The sequence below is a fragment of the Azolla caroliniana genome, unplaced genomic scaffold (assembly GCF_043228905.1).
Source record: "Azolla caroliniana isolate FFs.n. ecotype wild unplaced genomic scaffold, voAzoCaro1.0.p SCAF_7, whole genome shotgun sequence".
Taxonomy (NCBI): domain Eukaryota; kingdom Viridiplantae; phylum Streptophyta; class Polypodiopsida; order Salviniales; family Salviniaceae; genus Azolla; species Azolla caroliniana.
The window spans coordinates 6,432,008-6,453,353 of record NW_028230442.1 but is presented as its reverse complement, the minus strand read 5'-3'; the positions used below and the strand labels follow the sequence as shown (position 1 = coordinate 6,453,353).

Below are 21,346 nucleotides of genomic sequence, written 5' to 3'. Positions count from 1 at the left end.
TACATACATACATTATACATACATACGATTCCATACCGTGTCATAACATAGAATAGCACATACATACAATTCCATACCGTGTCATAACATAGAATAGCATACATACATACAATTCCATACCGTGTCATAACATAGAATAGCACATACATACAATTCCATACCGTGTCATAACATAGAATAGCACACATACATACAATTCCATACCGTGTCATAACATAGAATAGCACATACATACAATTCCATACCGTGTCATAACATAGAATAGCATGCATGCCTGCATACATACATACATACATACCATGTCATAGTATATCATAGCATGCAGGCAGGCATTTGCATATAGTCATTGATTTGTTGCTGCACAGACTTTTAAACAGTGCTCCAATTTTGGACATGGAGAAGGAAAACACAAAACAATTTTCAGCTCTGATTTTTCTTCTTTTGGGGGGTGGGGGTTGTTTTTATTTATTATAGAAACCCAAAATATCAGTCCTCCCTTTCGGCAAGAATTGAATGATAGAAACAACAACTAGAATCTGTCAGATCATTCGTGGGTTCTTTCTCTTTCTCTCCTCCCCTGTTCTTTTTCTTGCTCCCCTCTTATAACCTTCCTTTTCTTTTGTTTTTGAACGTTTAATCCCCTTCCTTTCCTTGTATCCGAAACCCCTAATTTTGGGTCTCTGATTTTTAGAGGCAAGCTATTAATTCTGCAGAAACTGCTTCTAAAGCTGTCAGATTTAAAATTTTGTTATCGATATTAATTTTTGGGTTGAATTGAACAATATTAAAATGGGAAAGAATCCCCTGCTATTAATGGAGTCCTTAAGACTAATTCTACTGAGCTTTCGATCTCTAGTTATTCTGAGCAAATTTTGAAGAAGAAGAAGAAGAAGAAGGAGTAAAGAAAAAAACCCAAATAAAATTTTGAAGAAAGAAGAACCGAAAGGATTCAATCTCATGTCAATGGCATCATATAGGAATCCGTGGAAGCTTTCATTTCTACTCTGTGCAACCTGTGAAATTGGCATAGCTTTGCTTCTGTTATTGCAAATAGCTTTTGCTTTCCTTGTCTTTCAGCTTATGAAACACTTCTGCGTGAATTATTGTGGTATTGCCGATATGGATGGGATTAAATCAATGAAGTTTTGTGGTTACAATACCCATATCAAGGAGGCTTGTGTTGATGATCAAGAGGTAAGTGACGAGGAAGAAATCATTCCCAGTTCCGCAATAGATCAACAAATCACATCAAGATGTGGATATGTAGCATCGTCCCACCAAGAATCTTGTAAAAGAGCAGAAGCCTCTGATAATATTAAAGATGAATTTGATCACCAAGTAACACAAGTATTTGATGAGAAAACAGGGGAATTTGATCAAAGGACCCAAGAACTTGATCTACTAACACAAGGATTCGATGAATGTGGAATAACTGACGGTTCTGAGGATTGCTCTATCAAAGACAGGACGTATTGCTGTGATCACATGGATATGGTGATGAAGCTAGAAAAGGCTGTTCGAGCCGAACATGTCCGGCTTCATAGTGTATACACGGAGTTGGAGGAGGAACGGAGTGCCGCGGAGAGTGCGGCAAATGAAGCAATGGCTATGATATTGAGGCTACAGGAAGAGAAATCTGCACTTCTACTAGAATCTGCTCACTTCCAAAGAATGGCTGAAGAGAAAGCCATCCATGATGAGGAGGCCATTAGAATCCTTGAAGACAATCTTTGTAGGAAAGAAACTGAGTGTATTCTCCTGGAAGAGAAGATAGATGAACTCAGGGCAAAATCAGTGTGCAAAACTGAGATGAATGTAGTGCAAGAATCCGAGGATTGTCATTACCCTTACTCGAGTCTTTGCTCGCCTCTTCCGGGATGGCATGAGGTTTGCTATTCCAAAGGTTTAGGGACAATAGCAAGTGTAGATTCTTCGGAGAGGCGCGTGACAAGCGTTATACTGGAAAGCAATGCTGTAGAAGGCAATGTGAAAAGCAATAGTGAAGATCAAATCAATTTGGAAAGCATGGAGTCTTGTGTCTCAGTTATGACTTGTTTGGAGTATCTTCCATTGAGTGCTGATACCATAGCTTTGCATGAGAGCTCATCCAAGAAGATGTCTCCATTATCGACCACTGAAGGTAGCAATGATGATAATGATGCAACTTCTGTGTTGTTCCAACTTTCTGCCTTAGAGAAACAACTACAAGCATCTGAAGCTAGGGATCTAACCCTAACCACCAAAGTGTCTAGTAAAGGATCTTTAGAATCTTATGGCATGGAAGAGTGTGAAAGCCTTCCGAGCTATACTTCGAAATCCATTGCTTTCAATATGGAGGAAGACGAAGAAGAAGAAGAAGAAGAAGAAAAGGTGGTTAATGTTGATGTTGCCCAGATGAATTACAGTCCATCTTGGGAAGCTTACATACCAGAAGAGATATGTCAAGTGCATGAAGAAAACAAGGGAAGGGACTACCAGTTTCAAGAAAGTGAAGCTTGTGAGGAGGAATTGAAGCATCTTGATGTACCGAGCTTGGTGTCGAGCATTAGTCCCAAGCCAATCAGCAATGTAAAAGAAAGAGTAGAACCCGAAGATTATGAAGGAAATTGGAAATTCAAAAGGGTAACATTGGAAGACATTGATTCAAGGCTACAAAGCTTAGAAGCTCAAACTCTTCTCTTGAGGCATCAATCCATTCCTTCAACAAATAGTGACCATGAAAACATGGTTTTGCTTAAGGAGATACGGGGGCTATTGAAGGTCATTCATTCTGCCCCTAACCTTAAAGGTATAGCCATATTCTTGAAATTTGTTTTGTTGAGAATTTCCCTCAAATAATGTTCATCAAGAGTAATGTTTTCATAAGTTTTTTGTTGTTGTTTTCATAAGTTTTTTGTTGTTGCTATGCATTATTAAAGTTCGAGTAAGATAACATACTTCGTTCATTGATTTTCAGGTGGAAAACCTAGAAAATGCCTATTTCCAGATGATTCAGAGAAGTGTTTGGACTAGGGTTTCTAAACCCAAATGGAATTATGATAGTTGTGAGGGCTTTTTCCTAGCTACAAGTTTTTTCAAGCAGGATATAATCTTCCAAGCAAGGGTTATCCAAGTTTTATCATTTCTTCTTCCAAATATTATACCAATGTCATAGAAATTGTAAATATGATGAGCGTGTGCATTCTTTACAGTTGATTTTTACGACATCAATAGAGTGTGGCAGATTCCATTGATTTGGTCAAAAGAAAACAAAAAACAGAGAATGATCAATTGTTAGCGTGGCAAATTTTGTTGATTTTGGTAAAAAAGAAAAACAAAACATGCTGTAAGTTGATGATGGCATTGAGATTCCAAGACACTACTTCATTGTATACTTTCTTTGCATTAATGAGAAGATTTTATTTATTGATTTGGTGAAACCATAGCTTGATCTACATAATGACCTACTGTTTGTATCTACTTCCTTTGTATTGTTGATGAACATACCTATATGATATTGGAAAGGAATGATATCTTCTAATACATCAATTTGAGCATGTTATATATGTCTAGAATGTGTGTTTGTAATGGGTATACAATATCATCTAATGTCTTTGATGCAACCCTAAACCCTAAAATGAGCATATTAAAAACATGGGTGGTTTGTTTGAAAGGCACAAGTGCCTCTATTGACTAAATTGGTGGTTGAAACTTTGACCCTTCCTAGGTTGGAAGTTTAAAAAAAGCTCGCATAATCACGTGCCATTGCATGAAGGCGGAAAAAAAAGTACACTCTTGTGAACATCTAAATCTGGAGAATGCAAAGGGTTTTTTTTTCACTGCCTTGTTTTAAGTTAGGTTTAGGAATGTTTTGATGAAGATCATTAAGTTTAGGAAGAACTACGCCGCCACATTTGGTACACTCCACTTACTTAACACACACCCCCCCCCCCCCCTCCAGGGGTAGTGATGGTAGTATTTTGGAAACTCAGGGGTATTTCGGTAAATTCTGAACCACATTAGGTGTATATACAGTCACTAGTGTATATGTATATATACCAGGAATTCTTTGCTCTCGTTCTCCTCCTCCTTCTTCTGCCATGGCGGGCAGCCCCTGCTTGTTCCTTACCTTTCGATGCATCGCCCAATTCGAAGTATTGCTCTGCATCCCCAGGAACGACGCATTCCTCAATGCTTGATTAATTCTCCTCCACACTTTGATGTTGTGTCGTTTCTCCCTCGCTTTCGAACAGCAGGGTAATGTGTTTCAGCAAACAAAGATGGATATTTTTCTAGAGAAGTCGGAGAAGAAAAGCAAGAAAAAGAGAAAGAAGAAGAATTTCGCTCTCTTTGTTATGAAGAGAAGCTCAAGGAATCGATGCATCGCCCAATTCTGAGTATTGCTCTGCGTCTCCGAAACCGACACATTCCTCAATGTTTGCATAGTTCTCCTCCTCACTCTAATGTTGTCGATTCTCCCTCACTTTCGAACAGCAGGGCAATGTATTTCAGCAAGAAAGATGGATATTTTTCTAGAGAAGACGAAGAAGAAAAGCGAGAAAAAGAGAAAGAAGAGGAGGACGAAGAAGAAATTCGCTCTCTTTGTTATGAAGAGAAGCTCAAAGAATCGATTGATTATCTCTTTAAACACACTTGTTTGGATATTTCTGACAAGACATACATGTCAATTTTAAATTTGTGTAGTAATACAAAGAACTTACCTCAAGCCATGAGAGTATATGCTCATCTTATGCAAAGCAAACCTATCCTTTCCTCCTTATTGAGCGATTATATTGTGGTAACTTTGGCCAAATGTGGTGCTATTGAAGACGCGATCACACTTGCCTGGAAATTGTCTTCTCGAACAGTCTTCTCATATACGGCCATCATTTCAGCTCATTCTGATAGTGGTAAAGGTCAAGAAGCTCTTGAAATCTATCAAAAGATGCAAGAGGAGGGAATTCAAGCAAATAACTATACTTTTGTTAGCCTTTTCAAGGCTTGTGGAGCAACTCGAGACCTCAAGAGAGGAAGAAATCTGCATGTTGATGCTTGTAAGATGGGTTTGGAATTGGATGGTTTTATTGTAAATACACTTGTGAGTATGTATGGAAAGTGTGGAGCCATTGCTGAAGCAGAGGGAGTGTTCTATATACTCCCTAGACAGGATATAGTGTCATGGAATGCAATGCTCTCTGCATATGTCGATCAAAATCAAGGATATAAAGCATTAGTATTGTATAGAAGACTTCATAAGGAAGAGTTGATACCTGATAAACACACATTTGTGTTTGCACTTCATGCATGTGGGATCATTTCAAAGGAGAAATGCAATGATTCAAAGGATGAATACAATGATTCAAGAGAGAAATCTAATGATGTGAACTGTTTTTCAATGAAAGAGTTGCCCTTAGTCATTGGATTGGTATTACATTCAGACGCTTGTAAAAAAGGATTATTGTCAGATTCTTCGATTGGGAATGTGCTAGTGAGTATGTATGGTAAGTGTGGGAACTCCCTCGAGGCAGAGAATGTGTTTTGTAATTTATCTCAAAGAGATTCAACATCTTGGAATGCAATGCTTGCAACATACATTGAACAAGGTGAGGGAGGGAAAGCATTGAGGTTATATAGACAAATGCTTGAGGATCATGTCAATCAAGAGAGACACACAGTTGTGCTGATTCTTCAAGCTTGTGATATGATTGAGGATGAGAGAAACTCTCATTGCATATGCATAAGATCGTTGATACAATCAGTGATGAACATTAGGAAGGCTTTGCATGACTATGCTCGAAGAAAAGGGCTTGCATCGGATACTTTTGTTGCAACGAGCCTTATTAATATGTACAGTAAGTGTGGTATGATAGATGAAGCAAGAAACATGTTCCAGACACTCTCTAGGCGTGATGTTGTTTCTTGGACTGCAATGCTTGATGCCTATGTTGAGCAAAGTGAAGGGGAGAAGGTACTCCAGCTTTATCAGCAAATGCAAGAGGATGGTATAAGACCAGATCAACATGCGTTTGTGGTGTCTCTTCAGGCATGCAGCCTTCTTGCTGAGAAAGTGGCTCAAGAAATTGATGAATACAAATCAATGAAAGCTAAGGCTTTGGAGATTGGTAAAGCATTGCATGTTGACATAAAAAGGATGGGATATGCTGCAAATGTCTATGCTAATAATGCCCTTTTGGTTATGTATGGGAAATGTGGAGATCTACCTCAAGCAGAGTATTTATTCAATACATTACCACGACCAGATATAGTGGCTTGGACAGTTATGCTTTCAGCTTATGCAAAGCAAGGTGAAGCTGAGAGAGTTCTACTGTTATACAAGAGATTCCGCAATGAACAAGTGCTTCTTGATGATTGCACTCTTATTTGTGTTCTACAATCTTGCAGTGGAATTGGAGACATAGAGATGTGTAATCACCTCTATTTTGATATTTTATCTGGTGAATATGATAAGAATGTGCTCATTTCTGCCTCTTTAATTCATGGGTATGGGAGCTATGCTAGCATGTCAGATGCAAATAGAGTTTTTGATGCTGTTCTTGAACCTGATGTTGCCGTGTGGACTGCATGCATTGCTGGTTATGCAGTAGAAGGTAATTGTATAACAAGCTTAAAAACCTTTGATGAAATGCAAACAACAGGAATCCGTCCAAATAAGGTATCCCTTACTTCAATTCTTTCAGCTTGCAGTCATTCTGGTCTTGTTGTGATGGGTCTTAAATATTTTACTTCAATGACGAGAATGTATAATCTTTCTTTTGATTTATCACATTACGGTAGTTTGGTAGATCTTCTTGGTAGAGTAGGTGATTTCAAACGACTCGAGAGCATGTTGAAGGAACTACCATTGAAGGCTGATATGAACATTTGGTTTTGTGTTTTGAGTGCTTGTCGTATCCATGGTAATGAAGAATTGGGCAAATATGCATTCCTTCATGCAGTGAACCTTCATTCCAATCAAACTGCTGCATATGATTTGATGATGAACATATATGCCGATTCGAGGCTAGGAAATGTCACTTAAAAAGAGTGAAGAGTTTTTACATAGAACTTGGGATTATTATTATACCATCAGAGACCATGAATGAGGTTTGAGTATACATGTCAGATGGTCTTTTGTCAGAAGCTTTCATCTGAGGTATATATATGGGGCATGTCATCAAGCCAATTGGCATATATGGCTCTCTTAATACTATTGCTATGCTAGAGTTTCCAGCAAGACTAATTATTAAAGGGGAATCCATTGAAGTGATCTTGCATCAAATAACTATTCATCGAACTGATGACAAAGCTCAAACCTAACCTGTAAAACAAACTTGAGTTCACGCATAGGTGGCATTACATTTCGAAGATATCACACGTTGACAAAGTATGATGAAATCAGGACAGTGCATTAAAGAACCAAGTTCTGGAACCTGTGCTTGAATTGCAATGTTAAGCATAGAGCAGGGTGACCTTTGAAGAAAGAATGATGACAAAGGATGCAAACATTATCTAATTCATAATATATGTAAGTGTGTGAAGCACCCCATCATGGGCACAAATAGTGAGCAAGCCAGGATAGAGTGCATTGTTTGGTGAATTCCTAATCATATACTATCATCCAAATGCATGTGTGGTACCATTTGGTATTCCAAATTTATTCAATACTAATTAGAGGTAGATATTGCCTCTCGGACTTCTCCAGAGTGTGTATGTACATCATCTTGTATATGAGACTTCGTATGTTCACAATTGGATGCTTCTATATACCATATTTGGGAAAAAGCTAGGTCATGCGTGGGTAAGTTTAGGACTTACCACACTTTCTAGCTAGGCTTACCTAACTATCATAGAACCAAGATCTAGAGGGACTCAGAGAATGTCTACTCTTTTATTGATGAGGCAGGTAGGATAGGGTGCCAACCTGTTCCTAAACTTGGGAGTGAATATTGGAGAACGAAAAAAGCAAGCTCTAAACCTAATATCAAAATGTACACAAATGAGCTTAATCTCACTGTTAAGAATTAAGAAAGTAATTAAGTATGGGTTAATTAGTACCTAATTATGTGATTAAGTTAAGCGGAAGATTAAGTGATATGTGTGAGAGAGAGAGAGAGAGAGAGAGAGAGAGAGAGAGAGAGATACACTTATGAACAACACAAGATGGGGGATGAGTAACTATATTAAATTAGGATTATCATCATCATATACAAAAATACCCACAATGAGGTATATATACATCTCATGTGCAAGGGTACTAAGGTGTAAGTCCTATATTAAATGTACTTAGGAGTGAAGGATCTAGAATATCCCACTTAAGTACAAGGTCCTATTTAAGTCGTTATAGTCAACACTTCTAACTAGATTCTATTTAAGTAACTATGAAGTTACATGGTTGACTAACTAACTAAACTAAATTGAGCTTGATCTCTCAACACACTTAATCACTTAATGTTAACTACTAAGAAAATGCAATAAAAAAGAGACAACCACGATCAATAACATTTGAGAGTCGTTTTTAGTGAGTTACGATAAACTTGAATGTGTAAGATGAGATCGTAAGTTTTGCATATTACAAGAGTTAAGGAGATGAGGATTAGAACATGCTTAAGCTATAGCTCAAGTTCTCTAGATATTAAGAAGAAGCTTAAAAGTATCATAAAAGTGGCTTTTATAGCTTTTACAATGCTCTTGACACTTTTCACATTGTGCAACAATATCTTGTTTCCTTTATCCCTTATCTAACTCCATGCTTGTTCCTTCTCTTTTGACCAATGTCCACGTGTATAGAAATGGTTAACATTTCCATGGCTTAATGAGGGCACACGCTTCTGTGCAAGTGTTCGTGAGTCTAAAACTGCCAAGTTATGAGGGCGTCAATAGGAAGATCGTGTTTGGAATGTTGTCACCGGGTATATGTTGGGAGGTGTTGAAGAATGTAAAGGAGGTAGAAGAACATTTTTAGATATTGCTAGTTGTTTTAAGAGTGTCCCATCGAATATGGCGGGGGGATGGCCGCTTGTTGCAATTATGCCAGGTGCAAGGCTCAATCAAGTGGGATAATATATGTTGGCTATCATGGTAGACCCCATTTGGCAGATACGAGCATCAGGAGGAGGGGATGACTTTGGTGATAAAAGCACAAGAGGTTTTTTTCTTCGCCAACGGCAACGTCCACTCAACTCCTCTTAATGACAAATCTCAAGTTGTATTGGAATTGGTCAACCCAATAACTCTCTGGATTCTATGGAAACAATGGTGTAGTCGGGTCTTCTCCAACCAAACCGCGCATCCAACAATGTTACTGCAAGAGATATGGAGTGAAATTGTAGCCACTCTAAAGAGCCAATATAATGGCCTCAATGGTGGCTCTGATGGAGTTAAAAGACAACGAATAGCCTTCATCCAACAATGGTCGTCCTCTCCCTTTCTTGAGTTAGTGGACATCCACATAAGATGGAACTATCGCGTCCCTAGAGGGATTTGTACATAATGATCTCGTTTGTAAAATTTTATAACTAATGGAAGGAGTTTTTTTTTGGAAAAAGAAAAAAAGAAAAAAAAAGCGTGTTGCGTTCGAAAAGAAAAGTGAAGCATACAATGTCTTGAAAATAGAATTGAACAATAATGATGAAAACTACTTAGGATTCTAAACACTAAATGGAAAGGGAAAGTTTTGTTAAGGGCTTGTCACTTCTAGTTATTTGTACACCTTCGGTGTTTGCGAAATAATCAATCGACCATTTGTTGACTTCCGCTAATCCTTGACAACTGCACCAAATGTTAAGTTTAAATCAAAATTTAGGGCTTCATTCTACTTAACTAACGACAAAAGTGTTAACTCATTGGTTCATTGTTGTTTACGTTCAAATGGAATAACACCCTGTAGATGGTGAATTGAGCGATACAAGGTTTAAATCACTCTCGACCACATCAACCATACCACCACTTGTTTCCTTGGCAAATGTTAATCTTATCCACACCACCATTTTTTAAATGGGCTGGCTAATACAGGACTTTGCCTACTTAATGTACATGAGTAATCATGTAATCAAAGCACACATAACTTTAGGAAATCACAAATAGACAACACCTCTATTACAATTTACAAATGCAAGTTGTTAGAGCAATTGTGCTCTTACAATAAGCTAAAGCATAAACATTCAATATCAATGCTTACGGTTAAGTATTAGCTATTAGGGAGGGACACGACTTAATTTGAGAGAGAATAGACTAGATGTTTTAGTGTCGATGAGGAGGTCAATTTTGACATATGGGACCAAATGAACATATCATCTTGTATATGACTTCTTCCTAAGAAGGGATGTTACTACTCCACAATAAAAACTCTATATGAGAAAATAATGAACACACATGTGCTCACCATTCTTTGTGGATGTTTGAGTACGACACTTACATTATCATGTACGTTTAATGAGTCATCGTATTTTCTCACGAATTACCTTATACATTGAGTATGCAATAAGTGATATTCATCCTACTCTAGGTTTTCATAACCAACTTGTATATCTTAATATTTGGGTGATGATGTCGTGACACTACATTAACACCTAATTTATTTGTGTGAACGAGTTCAAAGGAGTGTTAATGCTCTCCAAAAGCCAAGGTTCATGGGGTAGTGAGATACGATTGGGTATATTTTGGCATTTTACCTTGTAATGGGGCCAACATTGGGGGGTTAATATTTGCCATGTAGTTTTCCAAATTTGATATGTTAGCATCTTGCCACTTCATCCTTAATGCCTCTACTAATATGTCGTGTATTTCCATACTTCATTGCATCACTTGAGAGCTCCAATAGATTTTTTACTACACATCTCTTAAACCATTTCATAATGTTAAGCATCTGTAGAGATGAGAGAATTTTACTTTTAATAGTTTTTTGTACTTTGAATCCTATCCTCCAAGCTTGTTTTGGCAATATGTGATTAGTCCTATTCTTGAGTTTTGTGATATACTTGTATAGTCTTAGCATGGTTAGTATCTCAACACTCTATGCTTTCTAATCTCGACAATCCATGTTGCCTTCTTTAGTAGTCCCTTTTCTTCAACTTTGTTATTCAAACATAGTAGGATAGTCCTACGTCATTACGTTATCATAATCACCCAGAATTTGTGCCCATTTTCATGCATTTGTTGTCTAGTCATTATAAATCAATTGGTGTATTAAAGTGATTCGGAGCTCAAAACTAGTCGAACAATCTTACACAAGAATTTTGAAAACAAGGCATCATGCTTGTTTAATTTCTTACACTTGGGAGTATATTTTGGTACTTTCCCTTGATTCTTTGAGTATAATTATGTATGGTCACAAGTCTGGGTTCATATCCCAAGGGAAATGTGACAATGAAAATCGTGGTTCACATTATTCTCCTTGAATTTGAGACCTAGGTTTATTACTAATTGTTTGTTCAAACGAAAAAGGCTCACATGCATCACGGATCTTCTCACAATATACATCAATTCCCTAATTAAGACATTGTCATTGACAAACACCACCACGAATGGTTTCTCCATTATGGGAGGAGTGAGTTGTATATACTAGATACCCACCTTGTGAAAACACCTATCAAGGCCCGTAAGAGGTACACACAAGTGGGCATCGTGATGGTTTTATTATCCTTATAATAGTTATTCTAAGAATCTAAGCCCATGCCCACAGATGCACATGGGGGTGCATGATTTAATATATACACATGTATGTATCCCAAGGGTCCTGAACCTAGATATTGAGCGCAAGAATGGGTATAGACCGATGCGGATTATGTTATCGAGGAGCGAGATGTGATGAGGGACTAGATTGAAGGAACAAACCGAATTGGCTGATACGGTCGAGGCGAAGCCCATGGAAGGGTCATGTCATCGGAATCGTCTCTGACAGCACTCCTTGTGGGCCATCGTCATCATCATCAGTTTGTACCATCCTCTCATGTGGAGATGGATCCATCATGCATGCATACATCCATCATCATGCATGCATGCATCCATCATCATCATCATCATCATCATCTCATGATCCAAGACAAACAAAGACAAGATTGGGCACAACCACAAGGGCATTCCACGTGGACCAATCAAAATAGGCCATGCCTCCACGTCACATATACCATTTACGATGATTGGTCAACGGCTTCCACCTCCTCAGTGTTTCTCTCTCTACACACACACACTCTCTCTCTCTCTCTCTCTCTGGTAGCCTCTGTGTGTGTGTGTGTGTCTGTCTCTCTCTTCCCCTTCCCACTCCCGCCATATTCTCGTTCTTTCTTTTCTTTTCAAGTTCCCAGGATCGACGCCTTTGACATTGATTTCTGAGAGACACAGACACAGACACAGACACAGACACAGAGAGAGAGAGAGAGAGAGAGAGAGAGAGAGAGAATCAATAGCAGAACCAAAATTCAAAACATTGCTTGTAATAGAAGCAGAGAAGAGGGAGAGGGAAAATCGAATATACAGCCTTACAGGGACGGATCTACTGTTCTTCTTCTTTCTCTCTCTCTCTCTCTCTCTCTCTCTCTCTCTTTCTCTCTCTTCTAAGCTATGGAACATAATATTCCGACAAGCAATGTAAGTATGGATATACAAAACATATGTCTGCATCTTCTATGTCTAGATCTATATACATATGTATATAATTCTATGTATATACTCTCTCTCTCTCTCGATGCAGGAGCCAAACAGGGGCACGCGTGCAGAGAGAGAGAGAGAGAGAGAGAGAGAGTATATACATATGTATATAAAGAGAGCGAGAGAGAGAGCGAGAGAGAGAGACAGACAGAGGCAGAGTATATACATATATAAAGAGAGAGAGAGAGACAGAGAGAGTATATGTATACATATATGTATACAGTATATACATATATAAAGAGAGAGAGAGACAGAGAGAGTATATGTATATATGTATACAGTATATACATATATAAAGAGAGAGAGAGAGAGAGAGAGAGAGAGAGGTATTACAGTTAAGACTAAAAAACATTGTTAACTGACTGTGTAAACAGGCTCTGTTTCCACTCTACCTCCTTCCTTTCCTTACTTGATTGGGACGCCGCACATGTGCTAATTGCATTCCCCTCTGCTTCATTTTAATTGCTCCACAGAAACAGAGCAGAGTGGTCCTCGTTTGTAATTGTATCGAAGATTCAAGCCTCGGTTCTGTAGTTCTGAGAAGAGAAGGGATCTGAAGAGCAGAGCAGATATGTCTACACCCAAAACTTCACATTCTATGTCGCCTCGTCTTCAGAAATCTTTGAAAATTAACTCAAGCTTGGATGCTTCGGTGTCGATTAGGCATCCTTTTTCTTCTTCATTACCTTCTTCTAATGGGTCCGAAAGAAAGCCTACCGTGCCTCGACCTGAGGTAACATTTCAGCCTAAATTTATGTCTAATGTAATGAATTGTTTCTTGTATAAAAGAATTGCTCTTTATTTTTTCGCTCTATATGATGTTTTCTCCATCCAAATCGAATCTGTTCTCAACAATGCCTTTTCTCTATTATATTTTTCTTTTGTTTCTATTGTTCAGCCAACATTTATTCTCTTAACGAATGAGTTCTTCTTCCTTTTCATATATCATTCTGTTTGACATTGAAAAAATGCATTTCATGTATTGCTTATTACAAAACATTGCATATTCTAATGGAAGTTCTTGCTAGTGGGATCTCTCTGCATATTTTTTCTCGCATTTAAACGGTGGCTTTCCATCATTATATTTTATTTCTCCTAGAGTAATTGAAATTGATTTAAAACAATGAATTTCCTTTATGGGTTTCGTTTATCATGCTTATGGGTCTCCCTTGTTCGCACAGAAAAGGGCACCTATTGTAAGCAAAGCCGTCGGACTCCACCAGGTTCAAGAAGACCTTGTTAGAACAAGAGAATTGCTTAGCCTCATGGAGAAATCCAAGTCGAATCTGATGCAAGATCTCGCTCGAGCTAAACGAAACGTAGACGACCTAAACATGAAGCTCTTGGAAAAATCCAAGTCACATGGAGAAACCATTCAATCCAACAAGACGGATGATAATGCTATTATATCGCAAGGAAATGGGAATCATCAAATAGAGATAGATTCCATGAGAGATCGGTATGAAAATGCACTGTTGGAGATAGAAGCAAACAAGCACGCCATGGAAGCTCTGAAACATGAGCTCTTTGTTTGTATAGAAGCAAAAGATGAAGCTGTTCGGCTTGCAGGAGAAGCTATGACTGCAGCTGAATCTACATCCAGGAGAGTCTCAGAGCTTTCTTTTGAGCTTTCCCGAAGGAATACTAGGCAAATTCTTCCTAGACATAACTCTTCAGAGATTCGATTGGATGAGTTCACTGACGAGTTATCTGTTAGCTTCGATGAGAGTCTTCTTGGATGTGAAGAGTTATATGGTACATCGAATCACAATTTAGAGTTTATGGTATCAGAGTGTGGTCAAATCATGGCAATAAAAAATGTCTTTGTAGAGGAAACACCAGAGACCCAAATCTCTACAGAGTTAGAGGAAGCACAAGAAAAGCTTTTAAACTTAACTGTTACAGAGGGTGTCCTAATTTCATCTCTTGAGTTTCTCAAAGAAAAGCTTGAGAGAAGCCAAGAGAAGATGAAGAGTAGAGAGTCCACTGCAAGTTGTGAAGTGGAAGATATGAAATCCAGACTAGAGAGAATGACAATAAGAAACCAAGAGGAAATGCTTATGCTTAAACAAAAAGAAGCTTCGGCTCTTTCGGATATGGAGGATCTAAAAGTAGAACTTTCTAGCTATAAATCTGAGATTGCATTGATGGTCGAAAAAGAGCAGGCTATTATTGCAAATGCTGATGCACTGCGTAAAGAACTAGAAGCAAAAAAACAAGAATTGATTGAGCATCAGAAAGAATGGAATGATGTAATTGTTGCTCTTAGAATGGAAGTAGAAAGAATAGAAGCAGAATTGGTGAAACAAAAGGAGAGAGAATGTGTGGATTCTGCAAGGATTGCTTCTTTAATATGCGATTTAGAAAGACAGAAAGCAGATGGAGTGGATCTTCAGGAAAGACTATCAGAAATTAATGGTAAATATGAAGCCATATTGGCATTGTTTCATAATGATGAAGTGAAACTTATTGAGCTAAGGGAGAGAGAAATGAATGCAAATGGAAAGATTGCGGCCCTAAATACTGAGGTTTTTGAGCTGAGCAAATGCCTTGAAGAATCACAAAGAAATGGTCAAGTTTCTCAAATGGAGATGGTGAGAGAGAAGGAGATAGCATCCCTTAGGTTTGCTGCATTAGAGGGTCGTCTTGAAGAGAAGCAATCAGAGATAGAGGATCTCCGGAAAAGATTGTCAGAAATGGATGCCAAGTATATGGACATAAGTTTATCACTCCCAGCATTAGCCACAAACAACAATGTCAAAGGTCTCGAGTTGAAGGAGAGAGAAATGAATGAGAATGCCGAGATTGTGGTCGCAAATGCTGATGATTACGAATTGAAAACAGCCTTAGGAAATGCATCGAGAGTTGCCAGAATCTCGCAAGAGGATTGGCATAATGCTCAGGTATTATTAGAGAAAACTGTTTTTGAAAGGGAGAAATGGAGAAAGGAGGCTGATATTGCTGAAAAAGCAGCCCACGCCAATAAACAAATCGCTTCAGATGCATTGGCCGGAGCACAAATATCTAAAGATGATGCAAGAAGGGCATTAGAGGCAGCGAACGTGGTTGAGGAGAAATCATTGACCTTGGTAAAGCGAGCTATGGAGGAGGTTCAACTAGCTAGAAAAGAAGCAGAGGAAGTGAAAGTGGTATTACAAGATACAATGAAGAGTTTAGAGGTGGCAAGAATAGAAGCTGAGAAAGCGAAAGACGAAGCTCGGATTGCGAGAGATGAGCTATCATTGATAAGGATAGATTCTCGAGACATATCACGGAAAATGAGTAGAGATGAGTTGTTGGTGAGAAATGAGCTGGAATCAGGGATGTGGGAGAAACAGAATAGAGAAGAAGTAGACGAGGAAGAATCACATTATACAAATGAGGAAAGCAAATGTATGTATGATAATAACAACACTGGTGACATTATTATATCAGAGGAGAGAATGGATAGCTTGAAGATGAAGCTCGACGCATGTGAAAGGGAGCTACAAGTTGCCATAGCCGAGGCAGGGATATTGGGCCTGGAGAACGAGAAGCTTCGGATGGATTTGAGTGTTGCCGATTCGGAGAAAGAAGCCAACAAGAAAGCGGTCATGGAAGCTCATCGGAGCCTCGTGGAGATGGAGAAGGCGAAGTTGATTCTTGAAGGCGATATCCAAAGACTTCTTGACGAAAGTAAGCAAAGGAATGCATTGCCTGAGACGAAAGACATACCCATTCATTCAAACTTAAACCAAAATCCTGTCTTGGAATGCCGAGATGAGAAACCTCAGCCAGATCCGCCGCAAGGAGAAGGAGAAGAGGAGGCGAATGTGATTAACATAGGAATGATGACACCTCTACATATGAATAAGAAAGGAGAGATGGTAGATTTAGATGTGTTAGACCCACCTCAGAGTACTACTATGAGTGGGAAGAAGAAGAAAAACCCTTTGCTATATAGATTGCATAGTTACTTGGACAAGAAAAAGAATTCTCATGTATAATTGCAGAAGCTCTCCATTTGCTCTTCTTCTTCTTCTTAAACACAATTTAAACAAACAAGAACACACACACACACACACACAAGTTTTTACTCATGCCCCTATCAAATCTTAACAATGCAAGTTTCTTACATTGTGCATATCTTATTGATGGTCATATCCATTGTTAGTTCTAAGCTAAGGTGGTCCAATTTTCTTTTCCATAATAATGCCTCTAAGGTTTACAAAGTTGGCTCATCATAGGATATAAACATATTGCATTTTATTAGACATCCAAGAGATAAGAGTCTTGAGTTATGTCCACCTTATGGAAAGACATGAATACTCACCTCTTGAGGACCCACTGAACCACAATTGTTGCATGTTATTCCATCAGCTTGTTGTCTATGAGCAATTTTGTGTTCGAGACACCTAGTGTGATGATGCATGTGTTGTATATAATATTAATTTGGCCCAATTGCTGATGGGAGACATTGAAAATTGTATGTTTGTGGGGGGATGTGTTTATGGATTCCATGCACTAGTTAGATCTAAGAGACATTGCCAATCTTAGTCTTGTCATCTCACATATTCATCGAGGAAATGCTAACTACTTGTAAATTGGCAAGCACAACACGTTTTAATGGGAGAGTGTCCTCAACTCCACAATAACACGATGGGAACCAACCTTGATGCTCTTTGTGGCTTTGTTCTTCCTAGATCTAGTCCTTAGGAGGCATCCACTGTGTTCAACAAAGCTGAATTCAAAAGTTGAGGGGGAGAGTTTCCATTTAATCATTTGGAGGTAAATTGTCAACGTAATAAAATTTGTACGGTACATTAGAAATGCTAAGGCAACAAATTACCTCCTTAGGAACTTTTGTTCTTACGGTTACATATGCAATAACAATTGTTTTTGAAAGCATGCAGTTTGAAAAGTGGCTCAAAAAGGTGTACAATTTCCTATCACAATCTTTTCCCTTTCTTAGGTTGGTTTTCAAGCTCACTCAATGGTAAGTACTAAGAACCATGGCGAAGAAAAAAGAATAAATGGAGATGGAGAAAGAAGGATATATTAATGTCTTCTAAGACCAAACTTGGCCCATGGGCCATGAGACAACAATTGGCACATAAGCGAGCATTAACATTCCTAGAGGCCAAGATCCAGGTCCTGGGGAAAACCATCACGTCCCAAAAGCATTAAAGTGAAAAGAAAAAAGAGAAACCATACCAATCAAGGTTCAGTTTCTGGTTGGTTTTTATTCGAGCATCTCTCTCGAGGGACTCAAGGACCCGAGCCTCGGGGCGTTGGGTTCTCTCAAAGTTGTGGCCCCAGCCATGTCCGTGTCCGGATCCGGGTTCATGTCTGTGTCCGTGTCCATGTCCGTGTCCGTGTCCATGTCCATGTCCATGTCTGTATCCGTGTCCGGGTCTGGGTCTGGGTCCGGGGCCTGCCCCGACCCCACCTCATGTCCATATGGTTGGTTATTCTTGTTATGGTTGGATGAAATCAGCAAGAGAGGCCAAATACATTAGTTTGTTTTAAGTTTTAACCCATCTCTGTACCCCCCCCTCCCCTGTTCCCATCAGAGATCTCTGTTTTTTTGGCCCTGCTCCTCCTCCAGAGAGAGAGAGAGAGAGAGAGAGATAGAATGGACCAATCCCTACTTGTTCTTCTTCTCGGCATCCTTGTCTCCCTCTTCGTCATCTCTCTGTCTTTAGCTGCGATCTTTTTCTCCTCCCCATCCAAGCTGAAGAAAGGTATTCTGTTCTTCCCCCCCATTTGTTTTTTTTTCATCCCAACTATATATGTACCTTTGTGTTGCTACTGCCATCCATCCAGACACGGAAAAGCATCATATTTCTGAATCATCTTCTTTCTTTCTTTCTTTCTTTCTTTTTCTTTTCTTGCTCAGGTTCAAAGAAGATCCCTCAGCCTGCTGTGCCAAAGTCTACTGGTGTTAAGGTGCTCATTAACAAAAAAAAATAAAAATACTCTGATTTTTCCTCCTGAGAATTCTGCCTCATCATTGCTAATCTTTTCTTCTTGTCTTTTTCACGTTAATTTACTAGCATTTGGAAGTGCAGATTAGCTTGTGTAAAATGCATGTATACTTCTGAATTTCTTTTTAGACCCAAACTTTGTTTATCATATATCTTTGCACCAGCATTTTCTCAAGAAAAAGGTAGTAGTAAAACCGTGGCTTGGATTTAAAAACTTTTGTGGAAAATTTTCTTAGCAACTTCTCTAATTCTTCAGTTCATGATTTCATTTTTGCATCCGAGGAAACAGACCTTTACTGCTGAAGAGGTTGCAAAACATGCTCTTCCTACGGATTGCTGGATCATTGTCAAGAATAAGGTGATACCTGCAATTCCCATCTACTTGTTTTTAGCTCATCACATTAATAGTGTTTCTAGATAATTTAAAATTTATATTTTTCGCATTTTATTTCTTTATCCCTATGTTTTGCCTCTCTTTCAGTCATTCATTTGTTGTAAGCCCAAACAGCATCTTCTGTCTTGAAAAACTCTGTATTCTGTTTCTAGGTTTACGATGTTACATCTTATGTGGAGGAGCATCCTGGAAGCTATGCAATATTAAACAACGCCGGTGGTGATTCCACCAAGGGGTTTTATGGGTATGACAAAAAACATAAAACGGTTCTTTGATTAATGAAATGTGATAGATAACTGATTGATTTTGCATGATTATGATAAGAGTTGTCTCCCAAAGTTAGTATGATAAACTCTCAGGATACTTGGTAGTAAATCCATGCCAAGTCATGTGACGATGGTAGAAAAGACTAATAAACATGGTTCCACTCTCTAATGAGTTTCTCTAAGTTAAGGAGCATATGGTCAGGTACTCGTTGTCTTACCATTGTTATCACTAGGTGAGGGGGAGTGCCTTTTAGTGATTGTTGGTCCCATGAATCATGTTAATATATCATTGTTGTCATCATCTCTAGGTTCTATACCCCCCTACATATACTACAATTGTCTTGACCTTGAATAGGAAAGAAATCAAAATTATTTTTTAGAGTGCGTGCATGTAAAACACTGCCTATATGCATATTCCATACATCCAAATAATTGGGAATCCAACTCCCTACTTTAATGGTGTGTAGAATGTGGCCAGTTGAATGTATCTATTGCGAATGAAAGCCAGAGAGCGGAAGTGAAGCTCCATATGTGGAGCAATTGGACAATGGGTATGGGAACATAGACACAGGTTCGGAGTCCAAGAAGAGCCGATCTATAATCATGTTCCATCCAAAATGATCTTGTGGTACGGTAGGATGTAACAGCAAATCCATTTCAGGTTTGTCCAAATATACGAGTAATTGCAAGCGACATGATATTGTTTGCGAACTCTATGGAATGCCATTGACTTTCACAGATAGGGAGGAGCTTCATCATCAATCTTAGAGAAACCCAGGACTTGAGAAATTGGTAGATGCTTTGTTTGTGGGGAACCAAAAATCTTCTCTTTGAGGTAGATGTTTGTGTTATGATTGTACATTACTTTGCTATAGAAAAATTGCATATGGCATCAGTACTTGCACATGGTGTGTTACGATTTTACATACATGACTGGCGATTGGAAGAGATAAACAAAACATATGGTGTGATTGCGAGATAAGCAAGATACAAGTTGGATTGCATAGAGATGGACTATTTCTCTCTCCATTTAAGTTTTTTCTAGCAAATATACTTGAACTGGAAGAGTATGTGTAACTTGCATTCCCCAAAATGTGTGGTATCTATGAAACCACCTCCGCATGTTTCCAACACCTGTCACTTTAAAAATCCATCAAAGAAAGGAACACTAAAAATCGCTCTTTTTTAGGAACACTATTTTGTTGTGATGCTATCCTTCAAATTATGAAGAATTATGCCTGCACTGTAATGACCCTCCCAAAAAGCTCCTGGATTATGTAAAGATTGTTTATGAAATATTGTAGAATTCTCATTTGATATCACTTAGTGAGACTAGAAGAAAACAAGCATTCCCTAACTTCTCTTTAAATTTGTTATCCCAAAATACAATACAGAAGAAATACGGTTTGCCCAAAGAGACTAAGATTGTCTACGACGTACCTAATAGTGCATGCATGAATTCACTCAGAAGACATGTTTTGTTGCTCTTCTAAATGATAGTAAATTGAAGAAACACAAAACCTCACCCGCATTCAGTAGAGGCTAATAAACACTCTGGAAATTCATGATCAAGTTGTCATCGTTAGCGATGGTAAATTGATTAGAAGTAAAAGGCTGTATTAAAATCCTACTTTTTTATACGATAATGAATATAGATTTATCAATCTCTTTTAGGGTAAGTGATTAACTATTTGATAAAATGAGTTGTAATGTTTTTCATGTTTCAGCTATATTTATGGCATTTTGTTTAATAATCTTGATTGTCATCGCTCATTTCGTTAAATTGTGTTTTTCTTTTTCAGGCCTCAACATGCCACAAGAGTTTTTGATATGGTGGATGAGTTTTACATTGGTGAATTGGCTTCATAGGTCCTCACATTTTGTCCCCATTTCCTTTTATTAATATTTTTATTAAAAACATTTAATTTTAACTTGGTATAGCATTTTGAGCGGTTATAAGAGTTTGGTTCCATTTTGAGATAACACCCATGTTTTGGCCACAATTTCTTGAATCAGTTAATATAATTTGCCGATGTAAAATTCTTTTTATCATATCTTTCGTTCGTTCAATTTATGTGTTTGCGAATTATCCAGCG

General features: G+C 38.3%; 5 protein-coding genes across 6 annotated transcripts in view; all 5 read left to right on the top strand.

Annotated features, from left to right (window-relative positions):
• The first annotated feature begins 332 nt into the window (after positions 1-332).
• Positions 333-3,439, top strand: LOC147861717 (uncharacterized). The gene is made up of 2 exons (XM_087322178.1): positions 333-2,788; positions 2,957-3,439. Exons 1-2 carry the CDS (start codon positions 958-960, stop codon positions 3,010-3,012), a joined length of 1,887 nt encoding a protein of 628 aa, XP_087178304.1. The 5' UTR covers positions 333-957; the 3' UTR covers positions 3,013-3,439.
• LOC147861711 (V-type proton ATPase 16 kDa proteolipid subunit) overlaps positions 2,358-21,346 on the top strand; it is a 59,754-nt gene continuing 40,765 nt past the window's right edge. Inside the window, exon 1 of the mRNA XM_087322183.1 lies at positions 2,358-2,373. The gene's annotated coding sequence lies outside the window, so the exon portion shown is untranslated. The remainder of the gene's footprint in view (positions 2,374-21,346) is intronic.
• On the top strand, positions 4,299-7,672 carry LOC147861716 (putative pentatricopeptide repeat-containing protein At3g01580). The gene has a single exon (XM_087322763.1). It carries the CDS (start codon positions 4,358-4,360, stop codon positions 7,016-7,018), a length of 2,661 nt encoding a protein of 886 aa, XP_087178889.1. The 5' UTR covers positions 4,299-4,357; the 3' UTR covers positions 7,019-7,672.
• Positions 13,052-16,736, top strand: LOC147861715 (uncharacterized). The gene is made up of 2 exons (XM_087322672.1): positions 13,052-13,357; positions 13,806-16,736. Exons 1-2 carry the CDS (start codon positions 13,196-13,198, stop codon positions 16,608-16,610), a joined length of 2,967 nt encoding a protein of 988 aa, XP_087178798.1. The 5' UTR covers positions 13,052-13,195; the 3' UTR covers positions 16,611-16,736.
• On the top strand, positions 18,191-21,299 carry CB5LP (cytochrome B5-like protein). Of its 2 annotated transcripts, none has more exons than XM_087322002.1 (5): positions 18,191-18,347; positions 18,503-18,552; positions 18,880-18,948; positions 19,137-19,228; positions 21,053-21,299. In XM_087322002.1, exons 1-5 carry the CDS (start codon positions 18,239-18,241, stop codon positions 21,117-21,119), a joined length of 387 nt encoding a protein of 128 aa, XP_087178128.1. In that variant the 5' UTR covers positions 18,191-18,238; the 3' UTR covers positions 21,120-21,299. The 2 variants fall into 2 exon arrangements, with proteins under 2 accessions (XP_087178128.1, XP_087178129.1); XM_087322003.1 differs by lacking the exon at positions 21,053-21,299 and adding an exon at positions 19,718-20,370.